This window comes from Scyliorhinus torazame, chromosome 3 (assembly GCF_047496885.1).
Source record: "Scyliorhinus torazame isolate Kashiwa2021f chromosome 3, sScyTor2.1, whole genome shotgun sequence".
NCBI lineage: Eukaryota > Metazoa > Chordata > Chondrichthyes > Carcharhiniformes > Scyliorhinidae > Scyliorhinus > Scyliorhinus torazame.
The window spans coordinates 95,903,587-95,923,668 of record NC_092709.1 but is presented as its reverse complement, the minus strand read 5'-3'; the positions used below and the strand labels follow the sequence as shown (position 1 = coordinate 95,923,668).

Genomic DNA, 20,082 nt, shown 5'->3' with positions numbered 1-20,082 from the left:
TGTTGTCCTTCGGTAGGTGGCCCCCCGCTCGTTCCTGGTTCGTCTACCGGATGGTTCTATTCTGCGCCGCAATCGACGCGCCCTTCGTCTCGTTCCACGCTCGCCACGTGATCCTCCAGAGTCGCCTCGCCCTCCTGCTGACCCTGCCACGGACTATGCAGAGCTCCCTGTCACTCTGCCTCCCCCTGACTTTGACGCAGTCCAGCCCGCTCCTGAACCGGTGGCTCTCGACCCCCCCCATGAGGCGGTCAACCAGAATTTGTCGCCCACCTCAGAGACTAAATTTATGAACTTTTTGAATTTTGAATTTTACATGGCACCTTCCCATGTAAATAGCTTAGTTCTCATGAACATTGTCCTGCAAATTTGTCTTCGCACCCCACACATAGTTAGGAACATTATCACCAGACATTATTTATTGCCACAAACATACAATTTTTTATAAAAGGGGGGATGCCATAATATACACCAGTATATCATGGTGCAGACACACACACTGATGGACACACAGCAAGACCAATCAACACACACAACACCGCAGCCAATCACCAGTTAGAGCACACTCACTATAAAGACAGGGGGCATCAGAGTTCCCGCTCATTCGGGATGCAGCCTCCTATCAGGACAGAGCTTACAGCTTACAGCACAGATCCTCACCATGTGCTGAGTGCATAGACTGGTTAGGTCAGGCATAGGTCTTTAGTTTAATCTCACATCGTGTTAACCCACAGTGAAAGTATGTTCAACTGCTTCTAGCTTAATAAAATAGTGTTGTACTATTACAAGTGTTGGTAGCCTTTCTATGTTACTGCTAAGGTAAACACAGTCTCCACAGATCCAGAGTACCCAACACATCAGACATAGGAGCAGAATTAGGCCACACGGCCCATTGAGTCTGCTCCGCCATTCAATCATAGCTGATATTTTCTCATCCCCTTGGTCCAGCCTTTTCCTCGTAATCCCTAATTCCCTTATCAATCAAGAACCTATCTATCTCTGTCTTAAAGACACTCAGTAATTTGGCCTCCACAGCCTTCTTTGGCAAAGAGTTCCACAGATTCACCACACTCTGGTTGCAGAAATTCCTTCTCATCTGTTTTAAAGAATCATCCCTTTAGTCTGAGATTATGTCCCCTGGTTCTAGGTTTTCCGACAAGTGGAAACATCCTCTTCAAGTCCACTCTATCCAGGCCATGCAGTATCCTGTAAGTTTCAATAAACTCCCCCTCAGCCTTCTAAACTCCGAGTACAGACCCAGAGTCCTCAACCATTCCTCATACGACAAGCTCTTCATTCCAGGGATCATTCTTGTGAACCATCTCTGGACCCTTTCCAAGGCCAGCACATCTTTCCTTAGATATGGGGCCCAAACCTGCTCACAATACTCCTAATGGGGTCTGACCAGAGCCTTATACAGCGTCAAAAGTACATCCCTGGTCTTGTATTCTAGTCCTGTTGACATGAATGCTAACATTGCATTTGCCTTTCTAACTGCTGACTGAACCTACACGTTAACCTCAGGAGAATCGTGAACAAGGACTCCCAAGTCCCTTTGTGCTTCTGATTTCCTAAGCATCTTCCCATTTAGAAAATAGTTTATGCCTCCATTTTTCCTTCCAAAGTGCATAACCTCACAGTTTTCCACGTTGTATTCCATCTGCCACTTCTTTGCCCACTCTCCTAGCTTGTCCAAATCCTTTTGCAGCCCGCCTGCTTCCTCAGTACTACCTGCCCTCTACAGATCTTTGTATCATCTGCAAACTTATCAACAGTGCCTTCAGTTCCTTCTTCCAGATCATTAATGTATATTGTGAAAAGTTGTGGTCCCAGCACTGACCCCTGAGGTACACCACTAGTCACCGGCTGCTATTCTGAAGAAGACGCCTTTATCCCCATTCTCTGCCTTCTGCCAGTCAGCCAATCCTCTATCCATGCCAGGATCTTACTCTGAACACCATGGGCTCTTAACTTATTTAACAGTCTCCTATGCGGCACCTTGTCAAAGGCCTTCTGCAAATCTAAATAAATCACGTCCACTGGTTCTCCTTTGTCGAACGTCCTTGTTATTTCCTCAAAGAATTCTAATAGATTTGTACATACCCTCCCCTTGAGGAAGCCGTGCTGACTCAGTCCTATTTTATCATGCTCTTCCAAGTACTCCACAATTTCATCTTTAAGAATAGATTCTAAAATCTTTACCAATGACCAAAGTCAGGCTAACCGACCTATAATTTCCCGACTTCTGCCTCCCTCCCTTCTTAAACAGGGGTGTTACATTACCCACTTTCCAGTCCTCTGGGACCCTTCCTGTCTCCAGTGATTCCTGAAAGTTCATCACCAATGCCTCCACAATCTCCTCAGCCATCTCTTTTAGAACCATAGGCATCGGCCCCCATCGGAGACCTGGAAAGATCCACTGGCAAAGGAATTCAGGGTTGTGCTGACCTTCAATGCCTTCGGTGTGGCACTCTCTACAAGTTCCTGCAGTGGCAGTTTGTTGTGGAGAAGTTGGCAGATATGACAATTACATTCTCGGATATCCAAAGGCGCCTCTGGCATTGCCTTTTGCTCATTTGTAGATACCCTTACCAGCTGTGATACACCTGTGGTAGGACCAATGCTCATCATCAATGTTCACAACGCCACCCCATCTTGAAGGACATCCTGGAGGACCAGAGATGCATGTTCCTCCTGCTCACACGTGACAGTGCATGGAAACATTACTCTTTCACCAAAGCGAGGATAGCAATGTGCAAGAAGCGTCACTCTGACGCTATTTTGCTACCTTCTGCTATACTTGAGACTCTATAGAGAGACCATTGCTTTGGCAGCATAGAAAGCCGAAATACACGAGTCCTTGTCAGGTGTGACCATTCGCCCTTAAGGATGGAGGTTTGCAGTCACAGATTGGCTGTCATCCACCTTTCTGGCATCTACCTTCCTACCTTCCATCATCCCTACCTCGGAATGCAGCAGATGGTAATCAGAACAGATTGAGTAGCAGCTCCATCTCTATGTAATGAGACCCATGAATCAGGGCAAACCTGCTGTTGTGTGGGCTTCACCAGCTGCTTCATGATTATTGGGGCATTCCATTAGTCGGCTAATTGTGCTGGCCTTAAACTCAATCCTGCTGAAAAGATCCACCTCCCACTTCAAAGGATCGTAATTACTGACTCCAGGTCAAATAAGGAAAATGGAGGGTATCAACTTTCAAACTTGCTGTCCCACCTTCCGCCCAGCCCCTGTCACCCACCATAATCCTCCCATACTGACCCACGCAATATCATTATTCCTCTCCCAACCCCCTTTAATCTGCCCCTGTTACTTTAAACCCTATTTCCATCCACCCCCACATGCCTTCCCTCACTTCAAAGCTGACATCTGCTGTCTCCTCTACCATCCCACAGGACCCCACAGTTGACAGCATTGATCCCGACTTCTTGGATAATTTCTCCTCCCTTCCCCAGTCAGTCTCTGACTCCTTCGACCCTTTGCCTGCCTCCAATGATCAGCCTTCCCTCCGCCATCCTGCCTTAACCCCCTTGCAGTCTTGAGTTGCCTCCTGTCTCCAGCCCTTGCACCACCCTAGCCTCCCTTCCACTCTTTGCCTGTAATCCCTGTCCTACTCTTGCTCCACCCCCTCCCCTTCTAGCCTACCCACCCACTCCCACATTCCGTCTGCCTCCTCTACTCAGCCCTTGCTCCATCCTACCCCGCCTTCCACCCTTCATCTGCCTGCTCTACCCAGCCCTTGCTCCATCCTACCCTGCCTTCCACCCTCTGTCTGCCTGCTCTACCCAGCCCTTGCTCCATCCTACCCCGCCTTCCACCCTCTGTCTGCCTGCTCTACCCAGCCCTTGAGCCATCCTACCCCGTCTTCCACCCTCTGTCTACCTCCTCTACCCAGCCCTTGCTCCATCCTACCCTGCCTTCCACCCTTCGTCTGCCATCTGCTCCAACCTTGGCACAGCTTTTTTTGCAGTACCTAATATGAATGAAGTTATCAGCAGTCCCCAAGAAAGTCAAAGCAGTGTCTACTGTCCTCAAAGTTATGGAAGAAATGCCACTTGCTGGGTGTTTGCCACGCATGTACATTATAAATGTGAATGCACCAATTTCTGATTTGTGGGAAACTTAGTTTGGAAGGGGAGCTTAATTCCAGCAAGATGGTCTTTTAATGAGCATGCGTGACATGTTAATGCATGGACGTCCCGAAGGTCTTCCCGACATTGTTCATCAGGAAATCCGCCCTGCCTTTAGCCTGCCTTTAAAGTGATGAGAACAAGATTCCACGTGTTCGTCCCAACATTGGGAAACTGGAATTTTGGTCTCATGCTAAAGTAATTTCTTCTGCCTCCCACACTTCCCATTGATGGTTGAACAGCTGACCATTCCACCCTAAGTGGTAGACTCTGTGCAGGAGAATGACGCTGAAAGAAAATTCATCTTTGGAAGCTCAATGACCAGTGGGGAGGGAAGGCAGATTCATGTAAGGGGTTTAGTTTGAGGGCTATGGTGACGGCAGCGTTGCCGATGGCGTCGAGTAGGTATTCAGGGAGCCCGGTGGTGCAGTCCACGGTGAAGATATCACCATGGACTGCACCACCGGAATCAGTTGAGGAGGCATTTCAGGGTGGAAGGAATGTCAGTATTAATGCCGCTGTGAGAGAATCATGGATTTGAGCCGAGTGGGTGGATTGTGTACACAGGAGGTGGAGGAAAGTGTGGCAGGTCAAGGTGAGGGATCTGTATTTGGAGGAAGAGTTTGCCAGTCTGGAGGAGCCAAGGGAGAGGATAGAATGAGTTCAGGGATCTGCAAGTTATAAGTTACAAGCAAGACCTTCAGAGATTGAACACACTCCCACTCTCCCTGGCAGGGAGAGTGCAGCCGATCAAAGTTAACGTGCTGTCCAGGTGCCTCTTCCTACTTAGATCCATCCCGATCTGTATCCCCAAGGCTTTTTTCAACTCACTGGACAAGCTAATTATGGTGCTCGTGTGGTGGTAGGGCGGGGGAGTGGGGAAGAATGCAAGGATCCCAAAGAGGACTCTATGGAGAACAAAATCCATGGGGGGTGGGGGGGGGGGGGGTGGCTAGCCCTCCCAAACCTGCAGTACTACCACTGGGCTGTGACAGCAAAAATAATAAAGCGTCATGTGAGAGTGCCTTAAAGAATTGGATGTTGAAGAAATGTACCTTTAACAAATGAATCTGATCATATTACTGAAGTGATGTCAGAGGTTGGGGGAGCTGAGCTCACTTCTGCTTTTGGTTTCAGTTTGAGAAAGCAGCTTGGGTGTGTCTGTGTGTTTCCAGAGAGCTGCAGGAAGAAAAGCAAGGTGCTGGAGCTGAAGTCAACCAAGCTGATATATCTCTGCCATCCAACAGAAAATATATATATTCTGTGACCTGGTGTGTTACTGTTTTGAAGGTTTGAAGCCTTTTGGATGTTTGAAGGAACATTTTGAGGGATTATTTAGTGTTGGATTATTTTTGGGGTTAGCTTTGAAGTAAGGCGTGTTAAGAGATCCAATGTTTATTTAACAAGTTAATTTGAGTTCATGGAATGAACATTGTTTTGTTTTAAAAGCCACGTGTCCATAATTGTAATATCACACCTGGGGAACAAGCCATGTGCTTCAAAAGCAGCAATCCATTAAAGGGGGAGGTTGGTTAAACTCCATGATACATTGTGGGGCTCTGAAAACGCCTCGCCCATAACAAAAGGGCTGGATAAAGGAGTCGGAAGCCAAGTGGGTGCTCGTGGGGGGGACTACTGCAAGGGGACCTCCTTCCGGGCCCTAATCATGGCGGCACTCCCATCCCCATCCAAGAAGCACTCAACTAGCCCACTGGCGGAGGCAACACCTAGTTGTGGAATCAATTGCGACAACATTTCAGCCTAACCAAAATGTTCGACAAATCATTGATGATTTGGATGATCATGGTCAGATGGAATCATCTGCAACAACCACAGGTTCACGCCTGAGCTCACAGATGCGTCCTTCAAAAGGTGGAGGCAGGACGGGGGAATGCTGACAGTTAGGGATCTGTACACTGACGGTAGGGTAACAACACTGGACGAGCTGACAGAAAGATTCCAACTAATAGGTGGCAACGAATTCTGGTACCTGCAGCTTAACAACTTTCTATGAAAAGAAACAAGAACTTACCCACAAATGTCACGACAGTCACTACCAGAGGAATTGCTGGATGCAGACATTTTAGGCAAAGGGACTGTTGCAACCTGTACGGATGACTGATAGGGAAGGCCGACGCCCAATTGGATGAGACAAGGGAGAAGTGGGAGGAGGACTTGGGTTCGAAATAAGGTGGGGACTCTGGAGCGAAGCATAGGGTCAACTCCACCTCCACCTCCACAGGTGCAAGACTTAGCCTAACACAACTGAAAGTGGTACATAGAGCGCATTTGACCAGAACGTGAATGAGCAGGTTCTTCCCGGAGGCGGAGGACAGATGTGAACGGTGCCAAGGAGGCCCGGCCAATCACGCCCACAAGTTCTGGTCTTGCCTCAGACTTGCTGGGTACTGGACAGCCTTCTTCGAGGCAATGTCCAAAGTGGTGGGGATGAGGGTGGAGCCATGCCCGAGAGTGGCAGTCTTCGGGGTATCAGAACAGCCAGATCTCTTCATGGGGAGGAGGGCGGACGCTCTTGTCTTTGCCTCCCTGATCGCTCGCCGAAGAATCCTGCTCAGTTGGCGGTCAGCAGTACCACCTAAAGCTGCAGACTGGCTGTCCAACCTGTCGGAATTTCTCCAATTGAGAAAATCAAATTCGCCATCCATGAGTCGGAAGAGGGCTTCTTAGAACGTGGGAGCCATTAACTTGGTTGTTCCAGGATCTGTTTGTGGCCAACAACTAGGTAGCCAAGGATAAAGGGAGAGTTGCCACGTTACAGAGGGGAAGAAGGGGGGGGGGGGGGGAGGGGGGAGGGGGAGGGTCTAGGGAGATAGGAAAGTACAACCAAACCCAACAGGAGAGCCAAGGGGCACAGGGGAGAATGGAGAAAGGACAGGAGCAACAACAATGGGAGCCAGGATGGAGAAAAGAGAGGGGAAAACAGGCTGGGACTGATCTGCAGGGGGCCACAGCAAAAGCTGCAAGGAAAAGACAAAAGAACGGAAAGAAGAAACGGTGAAAAATCCGTGTAAATAGTTAAAACCGATCTCTATGTAAATAACTATAAGTGTACTGCCTAAGTGCTCCTTTGCAAAATTTTCATTGTTCTGTTCGTATTTATATTTTGTTATGTACACTAAAAAAAACAATAAAAAACAAACTTGTGTTGCAACTCCGGGGCAAGTGGGGCTGGAATTGACTGTGTACTAGGCCAGGGGGTTGTAACACACTCCAAATCTTTTTCCCCACAGCACAAGAATTTTTTTCTTTTCAAGTATTTATCCAATTCTAATCAAGAGTTCAATGATTCTGCCTTACGTTAGCTCTTTCCTGTCACCTAATAGTATCTTTGATTGATACTGCCTCTCTTCCCTTTTCTTTGGGGAATCATAGAGTCTCTGCAGTGCAGAAGGAGGCAATTCGGCCCATCGAGTCTACACCGACCCTTGGAAAGATTACCCACGCCCTGACCCTATTCCCATAACACAGTAACCCCACCTAACCTTTTGGATACTGAGGGGCAATGTAGCATGGCCAATCCACCTAACCTGCACATCTTTGGGTTGTGGGAGGAAACCGGAGAACGCGGAGGAAACCCATGTAGACACGGGGAGAAAGTGCAAACTCCAGACAGACGGTCACCCGATGCCAGAATTGAACCCAGGTCCTGGGCACAGTGAGGCAGCATTGCTAACCACTGTGCCACCGTGCTACCCCAGTAAGAGAACAAAAGAAACAACTCCTGTCTGCTGTAAAACATTTTATTGACCTGCATTAGGCAAGCATCCCTTCTTTAAACAATGAGTGGAAAGGTTGTTGCAAAGAGCTGGAATTAAGATTGAGAAGTTTTCACTCTAGATCTGCTGCAAAATAAAAAGAAGCACATTTGAGATTTTAGACAAATTGTATTGTACCTATGGGAAGCTAGTAAAATATGCTATTTCAATATTCAAAGAATCACAGGAGACAACATTTATCCCTCACCCAACATTTCAATTAGTGATGATAAATAGGCGATGGTTATTTGAAATAAAGCCCAAGACATTTTAAGGCTAAAACTGAATGGCCTGAAATTGAATTGCATATTTTAAGCTCTAGAGTGTGGCAACTAGGGGCTTTTCATAGTCACTTCATTGCAGTGTTTATGTAAGCCTACTTGTGACAATAATAAAGATTATAATAAAGATTATTATTGCTACACAAACAGCTTATACTTGAAGAAAATAATAAATGACAAATATGAATATGGCTCTTCACTTAATATTAGTTTTCTGCCAATGTAATTAGAATGAAAGTATACGTGGCAGTCTCTACTTAAACACACTGATAATCCTGTAAAAATACTTAAGCTCATAATTTTGAAAACTCAAATCTCATAAATCAGTGGATGCTTCTTTAAACAAGATTGAAAATGTTTAAACTTATTTTTTGAGGTTACAAACACACTTGTAACTAAATATGCAACATAGGTAAAATGGTAATTTTAAGGGATTTATATTTGTATTGGTAAACATTAAAAATAAGGTATAATTTTAAGTGGGTTTAATTTGATGTTTCTGTGCCTGGAAGGGTAAAACATATAGTTAGATTCATGCTGAACAAAGTTGTTTGTATGTGTGGGGCATTGGTTAAATTCCAACTGTGATTCTATTGTACTTAGAGAGGGCTACGGTGTGAAGAATAAATAAAAGCAATAAGCATGTGGGTGTTGCTTAGCAACTGGGCCCTGTAAGATAGAGAAGCTTTCAATTTTTAGTTTAGCTAATTTGATTGCAGTTGGAGATAAGTAGTGAGAGAGAACGCAGCTCTCACAGCCCTGCTAGAAGCAGTTGGTTTTAGAAGACTAAAGAGGGAACATCTCTCTCAGCCTTTCTGGAAGAAAAGCCAACTCCGGAGTAATGGTTAAGAAAACAGTTGCCAGAAACCTAAACTCTAGATAGTTAAGAAAACTAGAGAAATGAAGAGACGGTTCCAAGAAGTCTGGAGTTCACGGAACAGAGGAAACAGGAAAACAGAACAGATTACTGTTCAGTAAAGTCAGAGTTCAAAGAGAGAGTTGTAAAGGCATTGGATCATGAGAAGCCAGAAAGATATCTGCAGCTGTGCTCAGGTTTGTGAGATATTGCTACCGCTTGGGAGACAAAATGGGTGGGATCCTCCGGTCCCCCAACCACGTGTTTCTCGGCTGCGTGCAGTTCGCTGCCGGTGGGATTTCCTCCTACCAGCTGTCAATGGGATTTCCCATTGAAACCACCCCACGCCACCACAAAACCTGCTGGCGGGGCCGCACTGCCAGGAGGAAAAGTGAATCCCAAAGACTGGAGAATTCTGGCCATTATTTGAAATAATTGTGGAAATCGGTGGCTGGACCTCAGAGTTTGTGTAAAAGCCTTTAAGACAAAGAAGACCTGAAGGGAGGGGTGTAAAACCTGAAAGAAAAATCTTGATGTAAGCAGTTGAGGGACAGCATAATTTAAAAGAAGATTTGGAAGTGTGACTTTTGAAAGCAGAATTTGAAATCACTAATGTGGAAGCCAGAGTTTAGTCGGACAAGATGGTTCATGGTATAAGGATCATCCGGGGGATTTTCAGATGAAATCCTCAGACATTCACTTTGGTTCGGAGAGGAGTGCGTCTTACCACAGTCATCCTGTGTGCTTAAAAGGAACTTTTTGTGTCAATGAGATCTTTGTAGCTTAATTGCAGCTTGCAATTCATGTTAATCCTTAAATCTGTGTGTATTTGCTAAGCTATGAGGGGAGTAAAGGAGTATTATATTATAATCCATTTTTTCCATATTTCAAACATGTTTTATCTTGTTAAAACTAATTAGTGGTCCTGTGACTCTGTTCCTCCATGTTTTATTTAAATAAAAGTAAATTTTACGATCTTTTGAGTCAGGTTCCATTCTGGGATCTTCCCGTCCAGTTATAACATCAACTAGGATCGTAACAACATTCATCTATCAGCATTACCCAGGAAACTATGCACAGTTTCCATTGATATACTTTCTCTATTGTGGTTCTGATTTTGCATACAAAAAGAATAAGCAATTCCTAATATTTACTTAATGAAGTCATGCTTATTAAGCTTACCTTTTGCCGTGCAATTTTATTGATTACTGTTCTCTGTGAAGCATATGGGCACTCGGATCACTATCTCCAGTTTCATCATCAGGAAGACGTGCAGGATTTGCAACACTTTTGAATCCCTTGGTAATGCCACCATTGGTGTGTTGTACTGTTGTGTGTGTGTGTCTGATTGTTTCACCGAAATGTGGAGTCAGAAAATCACTGGATATCCCTAGGTTTTGAAAATCCCTTTCTGAGTCACCATTATGTGTATCTATTGTTGAGTGACGTACTGTCTCAGACCCACTTGATTTTGTACCTCCATTTTTAGTATGTGTTTCATGTGTCCTAGTTATAGTGGTAACAGAGCCCTTAGTGTTTCCCTGTAACTTCACTCCCATCTGGTCAAGAAAATGTTCAATTGTATAAGGATCAGTATAGCCAATTTTAATGGTGTGAGAACTATTTTTAACGTGCGTTTCAAAACGAGAACCATGGCCTAGGTTTCCTGTGAAATTAAATTTTTTTGCCTCATCTACTCCATAGCCATGCCTCACGACTGAAAAATGATGTTCACTACCATGCGTGCTTTCAGTCTTTGATATGCTGCCTTCCCCATCTGTATGAGCCAATCTTTCACCTGGCAATGTGACTACACTGGCTCCTTTTTCATCGCTAATGCTACTAGTAGTCACATTATGCTTTGAATCTCTAGCACCTGGTGCCAGGATAAATGTGTTCTCAGTTACTTCTTCCCAGAAAGCAGGATAGATCTTTTTTGTTTCACTATCTAAAGTAGATTTAAACTTTTGCTCTACTGGTATCAATTTGAATTTCCTGATTGAGGTTTTCTGCTGAATCATCTCCAAGTTCAAAGCAGTCATTGAACTATAAGATTTCCCAATTTGATCATTTTGTTCTTTGCCAATGGTGTAAACATATGCTCGTGCACAAGATCCTTTGCAAGCCCGTATCTTTATATCAATGTCAACCTGACAAGTAAGCATAAGTCAAAACTGTTTTAATATGTTGCAAAGAATAAACTGATAACTTATTATGCATTTCAAATTGAAATATTGTTCTTTACCGACTTCCAAGTTATTTAAAAACAATTTTAAAACACTTAATTCCATTAAGATAAACAAAGCTGCTGGTGCCAATTATGTTGTTCTGTTGGGTCTGAAAACTTGTGACCATACTCTGCCGCTATAAAAATAATAGAGAAAGATTTATATCCGCCATGGACTTAATAGCTGACCCTGTCTGAATTGATAGAATCAGGAGGAAATATGCATCTTGTGAATGGGTGCTGCAACTGCTGCATCTCAGAATTTGTGCTCCTTGCAGCTGCTTGGGCGAAGAGCTAATAGCTCAAAGGTCATGGAAACCAAGCTCAAATTGCTCGCTTCTCAGAAAGCCCCTTTTTTCCTTACAGCAGTCAATCTGTGCGTGACTATAAGGAAATAGGCTTATTCATATCTGGACTGCAAGCTTGCACTTGCATTGGGTAATACTTTCTGCCAGTTCCATTTCTATTCCATGTGTTAGAATTTTAGAATCATAGAATTTACAGTACAGAAGGAGGCCATTTGGCCCATCGGGTCTGCACCGGCCCTTGGAAAGATCACCCTACTTAAGCCCATGCCTCCACCCCATCCCCGTAACCCATAACCCCAGCTCACATTTTTTGTACACTAAGGGCAATTTAGCATGTCCAATCCACCTAACCTGCACATCTTTGGACTGTGGGAGGAAACCGGAGCACCCAGAGGAAACCCACGCAAACACGGGGAGAACGTGCAGACTCCGCACAGGCAGTGACCCAAGTCGGGAATCGAACCTGGGACCCTGGAGCTGTGGAGCAACAGTGCTAACCACAGTGCCGCCCTGCAAAGTGTACCCGAACAGGCGCTGTTGTGTGGTGACTAGGGGATTTTCACAGCAACTTCATTGCAGCATTAATTAAGCCTACTTGTGACACTAATAAAGATTATTATAAGGGGCTGGTTTAACACAGTGGGCTAAATCACTGGCTTGTAATGCAGCACACAGCCAACAGCGCGGGTTCAATTCTCGTACCAGCCTCCCCAAACAGGTGCCGGAATATGGCGATTGGGGCTTTTCACAGTAACTTCATTGAAGCCTACTTGTAATAATAAGTGATTATTATTATATTATTATTATCAAAAGAAGGCAGGCACTAAAGGACACTAGCTCAAATGGACACTGCTAATTTTGAAAAGGGTGGGGAATGTCATGTGCACATTGATGGTGTGGTCAAGGCCTCTGAGGAAGGTGATAGGCCCTATTAATATGTTAGCATCCGGTGACATTGGGCCCAATTGCCAATACAAGATGGTACTGGGCAAAGCATTCACTACGCAGATCCCAATCTGTTTCAGTCAGCATTCCAACCAAAAGATGCCCATAAAGCAGGTCTTAATTTATTTTTTATCGATCCAGGATTGCTCCTTACGGCTACTCAGTTTGCTTTGCATTGGTCCCCATGAGAATCGATACCCCCCCCACCCCCACCCAACCACAACACCACCATTTTCTCAGCCAGAATGCTGCTGTGCTGTCCAACCTTCTGTCTGACAAGAGTGAGCAGGTTACTTTTGGGTGGCTGGTTCCCATTCACAACTTAGTGATTCACTGCTTACGAGGTCTGCCCCTCAAATCTGATTGGACCACCCATTAGGACTATCGGGTAATGAACAGGCACAGAGGAACCCCCAGTGCACAACTAAAGGAAAGGACTTGATGTGACCCACCCAATTCCCATCCTAATTACATCCTCCCCCGACCCCAGTGTTAGCCCGGATGGCTAGAAAATAGTGCAGACTTTCAGGGATGCCCTTTTCTGTATATTAGAATTTCCGCCCCTCCCCGACAGTATGTTTTCCGGCCTTTGGCTGGTGGATTTTCGGGTCCTGCCCATGTCAACGGCATTTTGCATTGTTTTCTCGCCGAGCCACCGGGCAACTTTTCAGCAAGGGCATTTTGCCAAATAGACAGGGCAGCATTTTCAAGCCCTACTAATGTCAGGGCCAGAAGCTGACACAGCACAAAATTAGTGGTGCCATTTCACGGGTCAGTATCCTGACTCTGCATTGATCATTTCAGAAGAGGTGGGCAGACAATTAAGCTCATTAGGAGCTTCATTACGGCTATTTAAAGGAAACCAACTTGGATTTTCAAGTTGGCCTTCGGTTTCCTGATGGGACGAGGCAGTTTATCTGCCTGAAGATGTTCACCCAACAAGCTGGAGGTGGAAGGGGCTCCACCGCCCTTCTCACCCATGTCCCCTCCCTCCACCAACAACGTTGGCCAGGCTGCTTTTTTTATTATTTACTTAAATATTTTTTACGTCTTCGTTGAGAGAACACTGTCAGATTGAAATGGCCTCTCAGTCACTCGCCCTTTACTGCCACCTTGTGCTCCATTCAAGATGGATGGTCTCAGATTGGGCCTCCAGCTTCCAGAGCCAGATTACATTCTTTAATTAGGCAGAGAACCTGCCTCCATTCCAATTCAATGATGCCTTCGTCAACATGTCAGGTCAATGACTTTGCCCTCAAGGGGGACGGATTTAGGACCAACAAACAGCCCAATATTTGCATCATTGTAAGTGCTAACCTAACGGCATTCACTAAGATCAAGCTTCTTGAATCTGACAAAATTAAATCAGTCTTAGATTATTATAAATGGTAAACAACAATTCCCCCCCCCCCCCACAAAATCTTTATTACAGCCTCGATTGCAAAAACAATCCTTCCGCATTTTTCTTCTCCCCTGAACAGGAAGAGATTTGATTAGCATTTAACAGGAGTGCAATGTTGAAGAATATGTGGTGAAGCTTGAATGCAGAGCCATGTAACAAAAAGAGTAAACTATTCAAGGTTTAACAAAACGGATACAAACCGATAGACTATGCCACAGAAATCATTAATTTAACCAATGAAATCCAAAATAACGGAATTTCCTCCTCCCCAAAGCAAGGAATTAAATGGAGTATTGAAATTTTGAAGCAGATGAAGTGCTTACTTCCAATTTTGAGATTTCAGTGAATTGTGCCATCATCTCATATTTTAGTGTATTCAGTTTGTTAAGCTGGTTATTGACTTTGTCCTGCAGGGTAATAAGTCTGAAATACAGATTTGTCACCAGCTCATCGTAGGTCGCCCCATGTCCTGAAAATGCAGCAAATAATACAAGGATTCTGTTAGAAATGATTGTGGTTGAAGCAGCTACAAAAAGTCCTTCATTTATTTAAGTTCCAGGAGAAAATGAAAGTTATGTTTTACCGGTATAAAAGAATGGGTATTCACGGGTAGTTTAGACTATAGATTACCTATACTAACACTCAATTTTTGGTTTGTGTGCTGTTCTGAATGGTCAGCTGAAGGGCTACAACTTTTGATGGGTCTATTTGGTACACAGTGCCAGGCACACGCAGAGGACTGAAGCACATGGCACACATGCGGCAGCCCATGTTTGTGACCAAGGTAGAGGTGGAAAAGAGAAACAGAAAGGTAAGTAGGGAGCCCAATGATAAAGTTACCCTAGCTGGAGGGATTGTGGCTGTGAGGGCTCAAAATGGGATTGATGGCAGGGATGGTGAAAGCAATGGTGCACTGGCGATGGCATGGGAGAGATGGAAGGAATGGGATGGGGATGGCATGAGAGGAATGGCACGGCAAAGATGGAATGGCATGAGATGGGTAGAGCATGGGAGGAAGTGGATGGTGTAGAAGGTGGGGCGTGGCAAGATGAAATGATGGATCTGGTTAAGTGTGGCAAAATGGCTGGGGAGCAGTCTTCCATATAGCTTATTATTTGAAAAGTATTCTTTGCGCAAACAATGAAGATTCATTAGATTTGAAAGACTTTCAAGTGAATTAAAAGAATTGATTCAATAGACAAAAATGATAAAAGTATAACCCTGCAGAGCTTTTAGACAGTCTAACGGCAATGAGGGTGCCACTGCACAGACTCAACGAGTTGGTTACAATGTTACAATAGAATAAGATTGGTAATTAGCAAGGTTTTTTCTTTGATGAAAGATGCTGAAATTAAAGCAGGAGGATTTTGTGGATTCTGTTTCGTCTTCGAATAATATTCAGCCCATAAAATGTCGATCTGTCTTATCAACTCAGAAGGAAACAGTTTTCAATTAGATGTTTATCTCTATGACTATTAACAAGTCGCAAGACCAGACTTTGGACAAAATTTGTAGTTATTTTCCTAGGCCTGTTTATAAATGTGGGCAGCTTTACATAGCTTTTTTTTTCAGGGTGAGAATTTTTGAATCTTCTGAAGTCTTTGGTGAAAGAATAACCAGAAATCCTGCATTTAAAGAGGCACAGATGCAACAGAAATATTGATCTGACAGCGGGCTCACTTACTGTGCAGGAAAAGAGGAGGACGTCGAAAGAAAACTACAGACAGCTGTAGACACAGGAGAAAGATTTCACCAGTCACAAAGATCCTTAAATTTCGACACCTCGCGTCAGGTAGCAATTCAATTTCAAGGCAATAACCGGTAAATTCAACAATTTAAAAAACTTTCATAGATGGAAATAAAAGCTGAAACCTTCATTACGCAACATGAACACAACAACCACTCACCTCCAAGTGTGTTCAGAACTTGTCTGAATCGTCGAATAGTTTCAAACACAGTATTATTATTCATCACAAATGAGCTAGAATATTTCTCCAAAAGTTCCCGAATGACCTTTACCCTGCCTTCATTTTGTGCTGCCGTAGTGTCTATTAGTCCTTGCATTCTGCAACCAGATGGACATTTAGGGCCCTATTGGAATAAGGCAGAATTATATTATTTTAATTATTTGTAATATATCATTTCACAAATGAATAAAATGAGAGCTGTACTACCTACCAAGTCATTATCTGTGCAAGTGGGCCATTTATCCTCTGCACATTGCCCATGCCTTATGTCCCGATTTTCGATAGGTCGAGGACCACGAGGTGCTGCTTCTGAGGCAATATTCTTCAAGTGTGAGAAATCAAAGAAAAGGGCATTCATTGGTTTTACTGAGATTGACGCACAAACATTCAACTCATCAAATTTCTCTTGATCAATTTAAGCTTGGGGGTGTGAGTGAAGAGTTTGCTTCGAAAAGTAGAATAACTGATGAATTTACTTTTAACATGTGGAAGAAGCAATTTCAGGAAATTAACATATGCGGTTTTAAGTTACTGGATGGTTAAATCTGCATTTTGGCCAAAGAAAGTAAACTTACCAAATTAATGAAACATGACAGCAAACCCAAGATCAGTACTGCTCTCATTGTGCTAGCTGTGCAGCAACTACTTGACAAAATGTCTCTTTCTCCTTTTCTTCAGATTTCAACCCTAAAATCCACGTCAGTCATGCATGGACATCCTGTTTACCAAAAATGTGGACTCCCTGTTAATTATTTACCACTCAACTGTTGCACAAAGCTTTGTTCCTGTCTTAGACTGTTCCAAACTGCTGTTGACTCATCAAGGATCAGTGCTCTCTCATGGCCTCAGTGTGCTTCCTGAATTACAACAAATACCTCATGGAATTTAGGTATGACATTGTGTTCTGCAAGTATCATCAGGTGTAGAAAATAAGCCAATGAAGCAAGTCCCAGTCATAACACAAAATGTGGAATCCTTAGGTGGGCTTTAGATTTTGATCATATGCAGAAAGCTCCCTCGTCATTGTGACCTGCAACACGGTCAGAGGCTTTTATAGTGGGCAGAACAGGGCAGCACCATGCCACCTGGGATACCTGAGCTTCAGACAGGCCCGTCCAGGCCCAGTTGCCCCAGACGACGACTGCCAAAGGGGAACCAAGTCACAGGCTCCACTACATGCTCCAAACTATACCTGTTGCCTAGTATAACATGGAAAGGCTGCCTGGACTGCTGAGGTAGAAGTACCAAACTGCGTTGTTAATGAGTTCCATCTGGCTCAAATCCTTGGACATGTCTGTTCATTTCTGTTCACTGGAAACTGATACTCACAAGGGGATCAGGTATTTTAAGTGTGCAAATGCACAAGGATTTCACAGGGAATTTGGGCTGCAGCACTCACCAACAGATGGGACATGAAACACAAGAACACAAGGAATAAGAATAGGAGGAGACCATATGGCTGTTGAGCCTGCATCGCCATTCACTACGATCATGGCTGATCTTGGACTGACATGCCATTTATCCACCACTCCCCATTTCCCTTAATTTCCTGTGAGAACAAAAATCTGACTGCTCCAGTCGCAAATGTATTCAAGAGTGGAGCATCCGCAACCGTCTGGGACAGAGGGCTGGATTCTCCGATTTTCAGGATATGACCTGATGCCACCGTGGGAACGGTGGCGTTTTACGACCAAAACATTGGCACAAAACGGCCAATGATCCTCCGTTTGGCTGGGGGCTAGCAGGCAGGCAGCGTAGAGCACCTGTGAAACAGCCAGATAAGCTGCTTTATATGGTGCATCTGTAAAAGTTGGTAACAGTTAATGTGGACATGCCGAATTTCCTTAGTTTCCTGAGGAAGTATAGGCGCTGTTGTGCTTTCTTGCTGGTAGAGTCAACATGGGTGGACCAGGACAGGTTTTTGGAGATGTGCACCCCTAGGAATTTGAAACTGCTAACCATCGCCACCTCGGCCCCGTTGATGCTTACAGGGGTGTGTACAGTACTTTGCTTCCTGAAGTCAATGACCAGCTCTTTAGTTTTGCTGGCATTGAGGGAGAGATTGTTGTCGCTGAACCACTCCACCAGGTTCTCTATCTCCCTCCTGTATTCTGACTTGTCATTATTCGAGATCCGGCCCACTATGGTCGTATCGGCAGCAAACTTGTAGATGGAGTTGGAACCAAATTTTGCCTCGCAGTCGTGTGTATACAGGGAGTAGAGTAGGGGGCTAAGTACGAAGCCTTGCGGGGCCCCGGTATTGAGGACTATTGTGGAGGAGGTGTTGTTGTTCATTCTTACTGATTGTGGTCTGTTGGTCAGAAAATCGAGGATCCAGTTGCAGAGTGAGGAGCCAAGTCCTAGGTTTTGGAGCTTTGATATGGGCTTGGCTGGGATTAGGGTGTTGAAGGCGGAGCTGTAGTCAATAAATCGGAGTCTGATGTAGGGGTCCTTGTTGTTAAGATGCTCTAGCGATGATTGTAGGGCCAGGGAAATGGTGTCTGATGTGGACCGGTTGCAGCGGTATGCGAATTGCAGTGGATCAAGGCGTTCTGGGAGTATGGAGGTGATGCGCTTCTTGATCAACCTCTCGAAGCATTTCATTACGACTGAAGTCAGGGCCACCGGACGGTAGTCATTGAAGTCCAATGCCTGGTTCTTCTTTGGCACCGGTATAATGGTGGTCTTCTTGAAGCAGGTGGGGACCTCGGAGTGGAGTAGGGACAGGTTAACGATGTCCTCGAATACCTCTGCCAGCTGGTCTGCGCAGGCTCTGAGTGCACGACCAGGGATCCCATCCAGGCCCATCGCCTTCCGAGGGTTCACTTTCAGGGAAGGCCGATCTGACTTCGGAAGCAGTGATGGTGGGCATGTGTGAGTTATGGGCTGCTGGGGCACTCGACAGCGGGTTGTTGGTTACCTGCTCAACCGAGCATAGAATGCATTGAGTTCATCGGGGAGGGATGCGCTGCTGCCGGAGATACTGCTCGGCTTCGCTTTGTAGCCCGTTATGTTGTTTAGTTCTTGCCACAATCGCCGAGAGTCTGTCTGTGACTCTAGCTTGGTTTGATATTCTCTCGGATGGCTTTGCGGAGATCGTACCTGGATTTCTTGTATCGGTCAGGGTCGTCTGACTTGAATGCCTCAGATCTGTCCTTCAGTAGTGATGCACTATAAATTACGACGAGACGAGAGTTGAAAGTAATCAAGGCTTTAATACACAGAGATGTGTGGCCTCCTACAGCCGCTTACAGCAGGCAGGGATCTACTCCAGTACCTGTAGTACAGGGGCCTTACCGTAATACCCATATATACAGTATAATACAACAGTGGTGACTACCACAAGTAGGGACTCAATCTCGTGATTGAACCATGGTTTCTGGTTGGGGAACGTACGTACTGCTTTATTAGGCTCGCAGTCGTCCACACATTTGCTGATGAAGTCTGTGACGGTGGTGGCATACTCATTTAAGTTGGTCGCTGAGTTCTTAAATATGGACCAGTCCACTATCTCTAAGCAATTACGCAAGAGCTCTTCTGTCTCCTCGGACCAGCACTGCACAATCTTCTTAGCTGAATTCTCCCGCTTGAGTTTCTGCTTGTATGCCGGGAGAAGGAGCACCATCTTATGGTCTGATTTCCCAAAGTGCGGTCGGGGGATGGAATTTTTGAGTAGCAGTGGTCAAGAGTGTTGTCGCCCCTGTTGGAACAGGAGATGTGTTGGTGGAATTTTGGCAGTACACTATTGAGGTCGGCCTTGTTGAAGTCTCCGGCCACGATGTACAAGGCCTCCGGATATTCTGTTTCGTAGTTGAGGCACGATCAATTGAACAAAGACGAGAGTTGGATACAACTGAGGCTTTTTTGCTCTGAGATGTGTGGCCTCCCACAGCAGCTGGCGAGATGGCTGCTGAATGGAGGACACCATATTTATACTCCACCTACTGGAGCCAGAGGCAGGGACTACCAGCGAACCTGTAGTACAGGTCCTACCTTACATCACCCAAAATAGGTGCAACAGTGGTTTACCACATTCACCCTCTGTTAAAATTGAGTGTGGCGGGGGGTGTGGAGAACTATATACAGCAATGAATCTATATTTACAGTATTTGAGCAGAAAAATGTCTTTTGAAGTCCGGCAGACCAGTTAGAGGTTTAACCAGTCTGGTGCTTTG

General features: G+C 45.0%; 1 protein-coding gene across 1 annotated transcript; it reads right to left on the bottom strand.

The window, feature by feature from the left end:
• Positions 1-7,892: 7,892 nt before the first annotated feature.
• LOC140408593 (fibrinogen alpha chain-like) lies at positions 7,893-16,638 on the bottom strand. Its single transcript, XM_072496008.1, has 6 exons — positions 16,483-16,638; positions 16,119-16,229; positions 15,848-16,031; positions 14,264-14,409; positions 10,241-11,208; positions 7,893-8,008 (listed from the first exon to the last, which is right to left on the bottom strand). The coding sequence occupies exons 1-5, from the start codon at positions 16,528-16,530 to the stop codon at positions 10,264-10,266; spliced, it is 1,434 nt and encodes a 477-aa protein (XP_072352109.1). The 5' UTR covers positions 16,531-16,638; the 3' UTR covers positions 7,893-8,008; positions 10,241-10,263.
• Between the last annotated feature and the right edge of the window lie 3,444 nt (positions 16,639-20,082).

Bases quoted from the DNA above. Each gene is read 5' to 3' on its own strand.
- LOC140408593 (XM_072496008.1), bottom strand. From the start codon at position 16,530: ATGAGAGCAGTACTGATCTTGGGTTTGCTGTCATGTTTCATTAATTTG. The intron at 14,410-15,847 runs GTGAGTGGTTGT...CTGCATTTTCAG, and splicing joins AGTTCTGAACACACTTGGAG to GACATGGGGCGACCTACGAT. The intron at 11,209-14,263 runs GTAAGCACTTCA...CTTACTTGTCAG, and splicing joins CTGAAATCTCAAAATTGGAA to GTTGACATTGATATAAAGAT.